At 35.9% G+C, this 14,015-nt stretch overlaps 1 protein-coding gene across 1 annotated transcript; it reads right to left on the minus strand.

Moving 5' to 3' along the window:
• Window positions 1–4,049: 4,049 nt before the first annotated feature.
• Window positions 4,050–11,832, minus strand: LOC110454078. Its single transcript, XM_021503422.1, has 7 exons — window positions 11,754–11,832; window positions 10,670–10,765; window positions 10,267–10,437; window positions 9,802–9,975; window positions 8,460–8,708; window positions 4,913–5,191; window positions 4,050–4,330 (listed from the first exon to the last, which is right to left on the minus strand). The coding sequence occupies exons 2-7, from the start codon at window positions 10,722–10,724 to the stop codon at window positions 4,164–4,166; spliced, it is 1,095 nt and encodes a 364-aa protein (XP_021359097.1). The 5' UTR covers window positions 10,725–10,765; window positions 11,754–11,832; the 3' UTR covers window positions 4,050–4,163.
• Window positions 11,833–14,015: the final 2,183 nt, after the last annotated feature.

Below are 14,015 nucleotides of genomic sequence, written 5' to 3' on the forward strand. Positions count from 1 at the left end.
TCAAACCGTAGACGCATGCAAGACACTGTTCCATGTACTGATGACACGTATACTGGTATATGGAATGTGTTATTGTGTGGAATCGCTTGTATTCTGATGAAGCCTCCCTAGAGAGTAAGCGTACCTCTTAACAGCCTTCCCGAAGTCCTTACTTCTTTTGTACGTTTGTGTGGTGTTCCGCGAGATCTTGCAATGTACATAAAAGGACTGTTGTGCGTAACCTTTGTATCGAAAACACACATTGTGTTCACGGAAACTGGTGTTTTAATAAACAAGAGGCCCAAGGGCCGTAGCGGTCACCTGAGTTATATCATAGGTACTGGTAGCTCAATTTCATTATTAAGATGTGATGTGGAAATCAATATGTAAACAAAGTGAAATACAATAATCGGCATGTCACCATAGGATAAGAACTCTAAAAACTATTCAAATACATCTTTTGCTATTTAGAAATATAATATCTATGATTAATTAGCCAATTTCCGTCTCTGGCCAACCCCTGGGATAGGACAGGATCTTAGTTTCTGATACTATTTGATTTCAATTTCATTATAACTATTCCAACCAAGTTGAATTATTTCTTGCTGAAAATGAACAAGATATAGTCAGAAGTGTCATTTCCCTATACAAACCAAGGAGAACAGATGACCAAAGGGTAATATAACTAACAGTTTATATAATACACCTAAGGGCATTTCCATCCAAAAAAAGAAATTTGAATCTTCTACCATCTGAGTGCAGATTTTTTTAAAAATATCAGCCATTTCTCCCCTTTTTGGCCCCACCCCTCCAGGTCCTGGGGCAAGGACGGATCTTATTTTTTCACAAATCGATCATGCACCTAAGGACCTTCCTATCCATGAAGAGTATTTGTTTGTAACACATCTGAGTCTGATGAAGAAGCTTTTTGAACTTTTAACCATTTACCCCATTCGGGCCCCACCCCTCCAGCCCCTGGGGTGGGGCAGCATATGATTTTCTCATACAATCTAATTGCCATCTGGCATCATAATCATTCTAACCAAGTATTAATAATTTCCAGCTAAAAATTGTCAAAATATACCCAAAAGTGTTATTTCCCTATATAAACTATAGTAAACTTGACCCCCTCCCCAAGGGAGAACGGATAGCCCGGGGGAACTGAAATTGACAATTTACATAAAACCCCGGATGATATTTCCATCCATGCAGATAAATTGACTGTAGTACCTCTAAGTCTCAAGTAGAAGATTTTTGAAATATTGGTTAATTTTCTCTTTGGGGCCTCGCCCTGGTCCCTGGGTTTGGGGCAGTAATCCCAATTTTACAATTTGATACCATCTTCCTCCAAGGATGATTATCACCAGGTGAGAATAATTTCCTACTGAAAATTGACAAAATATACCAAAAAGTGTTATTTCCCTATATAAACTATAGTAAACTTGAGGGTACTGAAATTTACATTTTACATAAAGCCCTTGATGGTCTTTCCATCCATGTAGAGAAATTGACTGTAGTGCCTCTGAGCCTGAAGAACAAGATTTTTGAAATATTGATTAATTTTCCCTTTGGGGCCTTACCCTGTTTCAAACCTATGTCTTAAAAGTAGCTTTTAAACTGCATACTCACAAAGATACGGTTAATGGGTCACTAGTTTTACTCCGAACTTCTCACATTGAATATTTTGACATACTTTCACCTTAAACGATTCTGTAGTTTTAGTTTATTTTATTTTGATCACTTCAGAATTTATTTTAATAAATCAATTTATCACATACCTATGTAATCTTACAATAGTAATACAACAATTTTCTGTTGATGTTTTCAGTTGGTTTGTATCACACATGTGTGATTCAGATGTTGTATCAACATACTAGCCGGAACTACTTTTTAGGGGAATTCCCTTGTCGTGGCGAGCAAAGTTTATTAAATCTTTGTATCGATCTCTACCAAATACGGAAGGTATATGATCAAAGCAAGACCACACACTTGTGTTTTTCTAACGAATCAGAAAGCACTCATTTTGTGCGCGGACGTATATATTCACTCGTGCGCTCCGCGCACTCGTGAATATATTCGTCCGCTTTATTAAACTCGTGCTTTCTGATTCGTTAGTTTATCATATAATGTACTGTGTTATCCAGTGAATATACCCATGTCATATTTTGTTTGCGTAATGTAATGTAATACATGTGTATGACCCATCAGCCCAATGATTAGTTTAGGTTTCAATTGTGACGTCACGCCTAGGAAAATTACATGACCTCACAGACTTACGCACTGGAGTCAAAATGGCGGCTTTTTACATTTCAAGGTTGCACGAAAATTGTCGTTTTACACGATAAATGATACAAATCTTGATCATCAAAGAAAAACAGAATCTTACACTCATTTCTTAAGAATATTAGTTAGTATTAGCTTGTCCTTAAATATAATTTAAATACAATGCAAACTTGCCCAAAAGCAAATATAAATTTCAGGAATTACCTCCCTTTGCAGTGTTAAAGCCTCAGTGAGACCACCTTTTAAAATATTTCTATATATTTTTTTTCTGTTAAAATAAAGACAGAATAATTAAAATCCAATTACCATTTTCAGCAATTAAGTATATACACAATGTTGTTATAGGTGTAATGAGGCCATCATTTCACCGTTCATATCATCATAAATGGTGGGGAGAATAAGCTTCAACTTCTTATGAATGAAATGAGCTTGCTGTATAATTATGTAACTCAGGTTTGGCAAAAACTTTACATTTCTAAAAGTTAACATTGAATTTCCAAAAGAACATTAGGCCAGGTTTCCTCCTGATAGAAGAGTCGTTTTTAGCGGACAGGCGGTTTAATATCTCTGGACCTCTGAAGGTAATCTTATTATGCAACAAACCCCTGGCTTTAAATTAACACATATAAAACACAGGAACGGCACTGTTCTGATTTACCCTCCATTTCTCTGTTTTGTCATTATCATATCTAACTATTTTGTTCACAGCAAACACTCAAGATTATGAGAAAATTTGGCTAATGTTGTACATGATCTTGGAAGTGAAGTTCATTGTGAGCGGTGAGTTATGTAACATGGAGGTGGACTATGTGTTACGTCACCTGTAATCGTGAAAGGTTAATTAAAACATGTTGGTTGTTGAGGAATGGATACTTTATGACCTTCTGCAAAGGCAGAGGGGGGAACCGAGCACTGTGTTACGCGTAGAAGGATGTGACGCCACAACTAACTAAACACTCTGCCTTATTTTAGCCCCAAAATCGTATAGTCGGTCATGTTTGTGGTTGCATTTTATCTCAAAATTATACAAACTGGAAATTTCAATTTTTGGGGCACCGAAAATAAAAGAGTAATCTAATTATTTATTTGGGTGGTTCAGTTTAGAATTAAGATGACAGTGTATGTTTAGATTATTTTATAGAGTTCACACATATGTTTCATTGGTCGAGTGGATAACACTCCGGCCTTCCACGCAGCCAGCTGGGCGTCGATCTTCAGAGAAAAGTGTGTTCCTCCTGCCCACACAACTCCAACAACCCAGGTGGAGTATACATTGGTCTGGGGTGGGTGTTGCGGTATCTGTGCTGTAGCATTCACGTGAGGTGGCACTATAAATTATACCGTTGGAAGCACGGTTCCACTACAAACAGAACACATTACATATCCAGCACAAACGCAGGCATATACACATATGGAGATATTAACCAGGTGGCATAGGACCAGTAGTTAGCACCTGATAATGCAGCTTCTGCGAATTCCTCAAACTTGTGTTGATTAATGTATATGCTAATTGTATTAATTGTATATCTATGTACTGTAAAGCGCTTTAGAGTAGCTTATGTTATTTAGATAGGGCGCTATATTAAATGTTGTATATTTATTGTTATTTATTATTTATGAAATTACGAATGTTTCATTTAAGCTCGCCAGAGGCTCGCTTGATCAATAATTCTTAGGCTCGTTTCATAAATATCATATGAAATGGAAACATGTAAGATCTTATATATAGTATGATAATAAGTGGTTCATATGCAATAAGGTACGCCGGATAAACAAAACCAGGTTATTTCTTTTTTATTAATAAATAATTACGACATATATATTGATTTTCTTTACATACACTAAATAACATATACTTAGAATGTCTCTTGTCACAATATTGTATCACGACTGCTGATTGGTCAGTCATTTTCACACTGACAAATGGGACAGCCGTTCGCATCTGTCTGATAGCCTGTCATGCAGACAGTGTCGCAGTCAAAAATACCGGGGCACATAATAATCCCATTTTTTTGGACCGGAGTCGAACTTTGGACCACAGGCGGTAGGTCAGCTACAGTTGTTTGGTCTGGAATTAAATGGTCTACTGTTTATATGCGGTCAAATCTCTTTGTGTCAAAGTTCTTTAGAAAGACGAACAGTTAGAGATATTCAATGTAAAAATTAGCATAGGAATGTGCATATGTCAGCGCTCAGACAATTCAAACTTTGGCCATGTGGAAATTATCCCTTTGCGAATACTTTAGATGTATAATTTGTAGCGTTTTGCTTTAGCGAAAATGATGATGTTGTCAACCGCAGTGTTTGGCGGCCTGTTTGTAATGCTAACTTCTTGTAGATTGAAGTTAGTCGGTGACGAAATTCAAGCGCGAATTGTTTGCGCAAAATCATTTCTATTAATTTTTCTTTAAAGAAACAAATAAACCTTCAATAACTTTACACTTGATTTAGATAAAAGTGGTATCAGTATTATTAAATTCAATTATATGAGGACTTTTCGGAAAAAATCACCGTTGTTTTAAAATCAGGCTCAAACAAAATCTGAGGTTTAATCAGATTGTATTTAAATATATTTTTAAAGAATATTTCAGAAAAGGATTTAACTGTACAGGTCACTTTGTTAAAATATTGTTTGATAGTGATATCTTACCATGAGAAAGAATAACATGGTCGTCCATGCACGCGCATACTGGGCATGCGTTGTCGTCAGTCTGGTAGCCGGTGTCACATGACAGCGTGCACATAAAGGTTGCTAGGCACGGTTTTCCAAGAGGAGGTCTAGCCGTTGTCATAGTAATAGATTGGGTCGATCTCAAAATGGCGGAAAGAGTAGTTCCTGTGGAGGTATCCACTGTACTTTCGGAGGAATGTGATGTCAGTTCCGGGTTGTCCGTTATGGCATTCAAAGTCTGTAGGAATTTTGTTAGCTCTGTAATCAATAAATTCGTCATCAAGAGAAAATGTTTACAACACGATTGTTTACAATTTTACAAATAATTAAATTTTTGCTATTTCCTGTTTGCTGTTTCTACTGCCTTCCGACGGGGAAGGAAGGTGTAAATGTAATGTCATATGTGGTTTTCGAATTTTGTTAGCTCTTAAGCAATTACAATTGTTATCAATAATCCAGAGTTATAAACTCAATGAATAAAGCATTTCCTGTATGACAGTATTTCGTCTCGGACCTAGCTTTTCTAGTAACATGTCATAACTCGAGTCAAACATGGTGTACATATTCCGGATGACTCTAGAGACAGCTTAAGCTGTCAAAGAAAAACAACGTTAGATTTATTGTTAGTCCGTTTTCAACCGAACATCAGTAACGTTAATTGTCATGGAATGTTAGTTGTAATCAGACACGGGAAATACCGTTTATTACCAATTAAAGGTACAAAAGGTAGCAAACGAGAGCTATTTTCGTGTAGATGTACAAAAAACGTCAGAAATGCATCCCTTCTTTGTGAAATCTGGCTTAAAGACCACTTGTCTATATCTACGACCCTAAAACTAGTTTGTATGTTGATGCTATGGGTATAACTCCAACAACCCAAGTGGAGTATACATTGGTCTAGGTTGTTGCGGTATCTGTGCTATAGCATTCAAGTGAGGTGGCACTATAAATGATACCGCTAGAAGCACGGTTTCACTACCAACAGAACACATTACATCTCCAGCACACACGCAGGCATACACGCATAAGGAAATATTAGAAAGGTGGCATAGGACTAGTAGTAAGGGCCTGATAAGGCAGCTCCTGCGAATTCCTCAAAAAATGTATTGGTTAATGTATATGACGTATATCTATGTAATGTAAAGCGCTTTAGAGTGGCTTATGTTAGCTATATCAAATGTTGTATGTTATTATTAATTATTTATCTAAGACCTGCTTATACAAACCACTTGTCTATAAAGACCTTTTCACTTTTAATCACTTAGGCATTGAACTGCTTCCAGTTGGCATAGTCGGTGTGAATGCCGACTTGAACGTACATCTATTACATATATGAAGGGCGTTAGCGCTTCAATTTGAATTTGTCACGTGACAGTTGGGATTCATTTTTTCGTTGAATGCTAACTGAAGCTGTTGAATAATTACCATTTTTCATTTTTTTTCAATTTCATAGTAAATCAAATGTATTGATTTAAAATAAACAAATGAGATCAAATACGTTTGTGTGTCGCGTAGAAATTTAAATAATTATATTAAGCACGTATATTCCCTGCACATTCCTGGAATGTTCACTGGTATTAAACAGTGTAGTTATGATGACACAAAAATGACCCTATCAACACGTGGGCCAAGGCGTTCATAGGTCACATGAATGCAATTTGAAAGCGTAAACAACACACAGCAACAAGAGGTCCAATGGACCTGAATCGCTCACCTGGTAATAATCTCACACCTGTAATCTAAAAAAGGACTAAAATATAGCTACAGGCAAAATAACAGTGTTTGATTCAAAAGAATCTATTAAAAGATTTAAACATATGACATATATGACCCTGAAAATCGAAGTAGGACATTAAGTTGAGCAGACGTTGATAGCCTTTCAACCAAGCATGCTTCTGGCCAAATATCATTACTCTGGACCTTTAGGTTATTCAGAAATTATTTAAAAAATTCAATATATTTGACCCCTGTGACCTTGAAAATGAGTGAAACAACTTGGTAGCCCTTCATCCAAGCATGTTACCGGCCAAATAGCAGCACCCTGTGCCTCATGGTTATTCAGAAGAAGCCGTGTACAAATTTTAAACATATTTCATCCCTGTGACCTTGAATATACGCCAAGGTCATTCATTTGAACAAACATAGTAGCCCTTTATCCAAGCATTTTAATGGCCAAATAGCATCACCCTAGGCCTCTTGGTTATTCAGAAGAAGTTATTTAAAAGTTTTAAACATATTTGACCCCTTTAACCTTGAAAATAAATGAAGGGTCATTCATTTGAACAAACTTGGTAGCCCTTTATTCCAGCATGCTACTGGCCAAATATTGGAGATTGACGGATGCTATATTCAGTCATTGTATGTTTGCCACGATTGTTCACATGCCACTAATAACACACTGTTCAATACATACATCTACATTATGAAAACATAATTCTCAGTCTTTCTTTTAAATATGTTGCTTGCCGAACAATACATTTGGCGTGGTTTGTCAAATAAACGAAACTAAAGGGACATCACTCCAAACATTATATAAGGAGGCAGGACCCAAATCGGATCACTCTTTGCAAAAATACTTAAGTTATTACAATGATTTATAATTTAAAACATAGTTAAGCATCATTGTTTGTCTGGGGATGCTTAATTTTTAAGTAAAAGTAGCATCAGAAGACGTATTTCAAAATTTAGTTTTTTGTTTACGTTGTTAAAAAATGGCGCGTACAATGATTATGTATATTGTTTCTAGAAATCTTTGTTTTCAAACCGATTCCAAAGATCATCAGAAAATGTTGAAATTATATCAGAGAAATGTTCATTTGAAGTGCAAAATATTGCAAAATTCAAGCCGTGATCTGTTTTGGGTACAAAACGCTAATTGGTGACGTAAGAGTGTTCTATAAATATCTCACGTGAGCCCTGGGTGTTTATTTCGTCGATAAGAACACACATCGATATTCCTCTTTTGACACGACCATAAACTATAAATATAATTCATCCGCTGCATTTTCAATGAATGAAGAAAATGATGGTTTGGTGATCCATTTTTGGTACTGTAACCTTAGTAATGTGTTGACCTTTTACCACGTGGTATGTTAAGGGGCGTGTCACAGATTAATACTCTGGTGTACTAGGGCTGCAATGATATATCGTGATATTTTGAATACGGTGCGATACACAATATATTTAGGGAGAACACCTACGACATTTTCTGGATTTTGTCGTTTCTGAATTTAGTCTACTCATAACTGTTCAAACATGGTAAGTGACAGCTCCAGCTCGGCATGCACATCGAAAGAAGTGAATCGTATGAAAATTTAAAGTTAGGCCCATTATGGATCAAGTCTTTTTCTAGTTGATATATTACCACTAAAAAATGCAATATATGGCTTCGCTTTGCTTCTGTGTACGTATCTTGGTATGTATCGTATCGTGAACACACTATCTTAATACGTATTGTCATGTTTATGTATTGATGCAGTCCTACTGTCTACAATATCGTTTTATGATTTATATATTTACAACTCACCTTGACCACAGTAACACTTAACACACCCTTTCGAGTTCACCAATCTCTGACACCAGGGAGGCGGTGCCATGCAGGTGTAAGGGGCGGTACCGCATTCACTTCCGGTTCCGCTCGTGTCTACCGGGCCATGCGGAATATTTGGAACTCCTCCGGCGCCACTCATACTTCCAGCTAGTACTCCTCCACCGAACATGCTATTTGTTCCGAACATAGATGCCATAGGATTCATAGGGCCCATCTGTGAACCTCCTTCAAAGTATAAAGAGAAGTTTTTTGTTACGAGCTCCGCTATCACGGATTATAAATGTTTTTGTATGTTTATGTATTTTACTTTTGTCTAATTAATGTCGGATCATCGAAGTCATGTCAGAAGCAGGGTTTTATATCGAAGATTTATTGTATAGTGATAACCATTGGTCGTTATGGAAAAAACAATGCAGGGTAATACACGGCGGTTTTACTGCACAGTTGTGAGAGGAGGACATTTGTCTTGCAAGGGTTTCTGAAAGGGTAAACAACTGGCATTCTGTCGAGGTTTTTCTTTATAAGGACAAAAAGGAATATTTATTGAGATTTGACGGTTAAGTAATAAACACAACATTGTATGGATTTTTTTTCTATCATTTATTTCACTAAACATCAGATGGATACTTGCCTCAGCTGGATGTAGACAGCTTTCCATAATTTTTAAATCATGTATGTAAAATAGGTATTGTTTACAATACGAACAATGTTTACACACTCATTTGTTGAGTAACAAGGTGTTTGAAGCTAATGTAAGTGATGTTTTGTAAATTACTAGGATGATGCACAGTGCCGACCTCATTACCTACTAGCGGTACTTCTGTTCTCGCTTGCTCGTTCCTTACCTCACATCATTTTCTCATTTTAAAGCAAATATGTTTATATAAGATTTAATGCTGAAGCTTACAATGATCGCCCTTTCACAATGTCGAATATTGACATTTTCAATTTTTATAGCAGAATTTTCTATAAATGCGTTTATGCTTTGATGCTAGAATGATCGAAATGCGTTCTTAGAACCCAGTTTCATCGTTATTTCACAAAATGTTATTCTGTCTGTATGAAATATTATGAAGTATCATAATAACTTTATACTATGAACACTTCAAAATATGTCTTTACATCAGTATGCCGTCAAGGGAAAGAAAGGGGATGCTTTTTAACTGGCTGTCCAAACCTTTTAACATTATTAAATATTTTGTCAATAAATTATGTTGAAATGAAATATTCCAGCATGCGTTCGAGTGTCTATTTATCAGTCATTTCGTTCTTTCAGTTATTACGAATAATATCGAAGAAAGATTACGTAAACGCTTACCAAAGCCAGGGTGCATACCCGACATAGATTGAAATCCTGCGCCCGAGTTTGCGCTATTGCCTGGTCCGTGTGCGCCTTTTAACATACTAATGAATGAACTGAAAGATTGTGGCGCCGCCTGTTGGCGATGGTCGGTAACAGGGGAAGTTCCGTTACTCTTTTCCTGTGTATTGCCTGTGGAATGGAAAACGTGAAAGCATTCCAGATAATTAAGAAAAAATGCATTATTGTTAACATTAACTATTTTTTATATTCTAAAGGAAAGTATTTTTTCATAGGCAGACGCGTTTCAGTTATTGATAATATGTGTACGGCCATTGCATCCCACAAACACATCTTGTGGACTTCAATGTATCCGTATTAAAAGGTAGCTTCCTTTACAACACACCATTGTGTTTGAAATAAATTAAATGTAGCACTGAAAAACACAGGGGTAAAACGGGTTTATATACCCTGCGTGTTTACCTAATCTGCCACAGTCACACTTGTTACATCCTCGATCGTCTGTCGTCCGTCTGCACCAAGGCGCAGGAAGACACGACACACTCGCTCCCGAACACCCATCACTTCCGGTCGTGGCGGATGCACTTCCGGTGCCTCCGTTTAACATTTGTGACATGAAGTTGTTAAATTGTGCTGTAATTGAAATATTGCATCTGCAAGACATTTAATAAATGTTTCAGGCTTTCTTCAGCTTGTATGTATACTCCAAATATTAAAAAAAAGTAAAGAGCGGAAATTACCGATACACATGTGCCTACAATTTAAATAAATACATTCGACATTTATAGATCAGTAAAATTCATGAAGTGACTCCAGCTTGTTGTCGAAATTAACAGTACCAGATATAATACATACATTTACTCACCGTTGCTAAATAATGGTCCTAGGAAAAACAGCACGAGGAGTTCAAAAAGTTGCATTGTGGGAAGTTATTGTGTACCGTCAGACATACATGTATGAACTAGAAAGAAAGACAAAAACTGAGACTTGATAGGTCACAAAAATCCTGATACGACAAATTTAAATGAACACAAAAGCGTTGATTTTGTTTTACATTTCATGACATCATCAGTTTAATTGTGGCGCCACAATCGATATTTTACATATTATTTCCCACTGACTATCATCATATTCAAAAGTATTTATGTAATTATACTTATGCATATCAGTGAAAAGTTGTTTAATTGCATTATTGAGATTAACTTTTCATAAACGAATTATTATCTATAATATTACATATATAAATGAAAAAATGTAATTATAATCAAAGTAAGAATTAACGTGGAAAACGCGACAATATCGTCGCCGCTAAAATGAATGGAACTACTTTTGCAGTATGTATGTAGCCTATACAATGAATCAACTGTAAAATCTCGCTGTACTGAAATCATATGACCAGCGATATTTTTGCGATATACAAAAAAGTTACATTATAACCAATCAAAACTATTATGGAACCTCAATTTATCTTATGGTAAAGGTCAAGGTCAAATGTATGTTTATAAGGATACATAAATAATACAAAAATATATATGGTTTATTATAAAGATAATGAAATAAGCTGACGGGATACGACGAGCTAAATTAAACGATGGACATTATATCAATATTTCACAAGAAAAACAAAGTTTCATAAAAACTATCTATTATTTCAATATTATTTACAATATCCTTTCTTTTCGAAAACCGAGAAATTTTGTCAATTCTGTGAGTTACTTGTGTTATAAAATTATAACGGTAGTGAATCAATTATATAGAATATCTCTAACAGATTGGTCATAGCTTGATAAATGGACCAATCGGCCTTGAGACGTTGCGACACGTTTAATACATTCATTGTTTGTGTAAAAAGTAAAACTTTGAAAAAACAATAAAACAGCTTCATTTAAAATATGTTTTCTGACATTTTCAATCAATCGGTTTATAAAATCTTTAATGAATGCTTTTACCTTCTATCAGCTTTATGTCTCGTACCCCCACTTCTCACTCCGTTGATTATGCCTGGTTCGTTCTGTCTTTCGTTTTACGCTGGAGTCAAAAGTATACAGAGATTATATACATTGTTCGTATTTCTCATGAGCCGCTGAACATCTAATAACGAATTCTATTATTTATAAACATGTAACCATGGCAACTAAAGCATCAGTTCCTGACTACGAACCCAAACTACACCTATGGTTATACGAACACTTACCTTGTTTCTACGTTGTTTATAAAATCTTACGTTCGTTTTGCATTGCTTGGTCATTTGAACTCTTCTTAAAGCTACATAGTCTGTCAAAACAGCAAATGAAAGAGGCATCTAACGTAAAAATATGGAAAATTAATTACTTGATATACTTTATCGAATTAATGAATGGTATTATTTCGTCTAACCCGAGGAAACAAATATGGGGTAGAAAAACGAGAAAAGATCACGTGGTTTCCAATATGGTAAAAAAACGCTTTGTTTTAGTATATTTTTCACAACGATAGATCGTGCGGCTTTAAGATGGCCGGGCAGGACATGGTCAAGATAAAGTGACGTTCCTGTATCGCTACTTCAAGTTGCACCTGTCGATCCAGATAACATGGTCTAAGTAACCACAGGGGATACGACAAGGGGATACGACAATGGGATACGGCCAGCAGATAAAAATAAACAAGGGCTATGTACATATACCTTGGTTCGACTATTTTGAGAATTTATCAAAATATTTTACGATGTATTTCTCGGTAGGGTTTATTGTCTGTTGATCTGATGTTAATGCACATATAATAATATATAATACCGATGTCATGCTAGTCTACTCACGAAAAAGTTTCATAAACACGAAATGGCGTACTTTTGCGTTTTATTTGTATTAAAGAATTAAAAAGTGAATAAAATTCGAACACTATGCAGTAGACGATGTTTTGATGTTGGATTTACGCCATCGAAACCAATGTCTTACTTCGAGGTGCCCGAGGTTTTCGACTTTTCAGGGTTCGAATTATCAGAGTGTTCTTTACTAAGATAAAGAAGAGGTTTGGCCGGGACCGGATAAATTCTTCGAGATAAACGGTGTCTTCGTGTTAAAAGAGTTCGAGATAACGAGGTTTGACTATTTTTTATATTTTCCGATGTATTTCCCGGGAGGGTTTATACTCTGGTGATCTTGAATTGATGCAGTTTATTGTATTACCAAATATCTCGAATTAATACTCACTTGTATCAAAGTGGTTCGCATATTTGTCACTAAGACAATTATATAAATAACACTTATTTCAGGACTGGTAAAGGATTCAATATAATCAAACGGTTTGTGTAAATGTAATTTACAGTTTAACAGAAAGGTCTATAGTAAAACAATTATGCATTACAACCAGAAAGTGTTTATGCGTGACGTTTTGATATAAGATTTACGTCAGGAAGACCAGCCTTATTCTCATGCATGCATGTTATCCAACAGCTTACAGTCAAACACTTTATGATTGCTCTGATTTCAAACAAATACGTGACAGATTCTATAATGTATAGCATATTAAAAGATTATTTGATACGTTCTGTGCTATTAATATATTACTATTTACACTCAGTTGATCTTTACAATAAGGTATATGATATAGTTTACAAACAATTCCTTTGTTATTGATGTATTTTTACATCCTTTTAAATATTTTAACCTTTTCGTTTTCAGCCCACCTGGCCGAGCTTATGCCATGGTGCGGCATCCGTCGTTCGTCCGTCCGTCCGTCCGTCCGTCGTCAATATTTTACTTTAAACAACTTCTTCTCAATAACCAAAAGGCCCAGGGTACTGATATTGGGTTGTAGCATGCTGGGATGAAGGGCTACCAAGTTTGTTCAAATGAATGACCTTGACCCACTTTCAAGGTCACATGGGTCTGATGTCTGAAAATCTTCAAACGAATTCTCCTCAATAACCAAAAGGCCAAGGGTACTGATATTAGACCTGTAGCATGCTGGGATGAAGGACTGCCGAGTTTGTCCAAATGAATGAACTTGACTTATATTCAAGGTCACAGGGGTCAAATATGTTGAAAACCTGTAATACAACTTCTCTTGAATAATCAAAATGCCTAGGATGATGATGATATTTGGCCAGTAGCATGCTGGAATAAAGGACTACCGAGTTTATCCAAATGAAAAAAAACTTTTAACAACTTCTTCTGAATACCCAAAAGGTACGAGGTGTTGCTATTTTACCAGTTACATGCTCGGATGAAGGG

This window comes from Mizuhopecten yessoensis, unplaced genomic scaffold (genome assembly GCF_002113885.1).
Source record: "Mizuhopecten yessoensis strain PY_sf001 unplaced genomic scaffold, ASM211388v2 scaffold7653, whole genome shotgun sequence".
In the NCBI taxonomy this organism is placed as follows: Eukaryota; Metazoa; Mollusca; class Bivalvia; order Pectinida; family Pectinidae; genus Mizuhopecten; species Mizuhopecten yessoensis.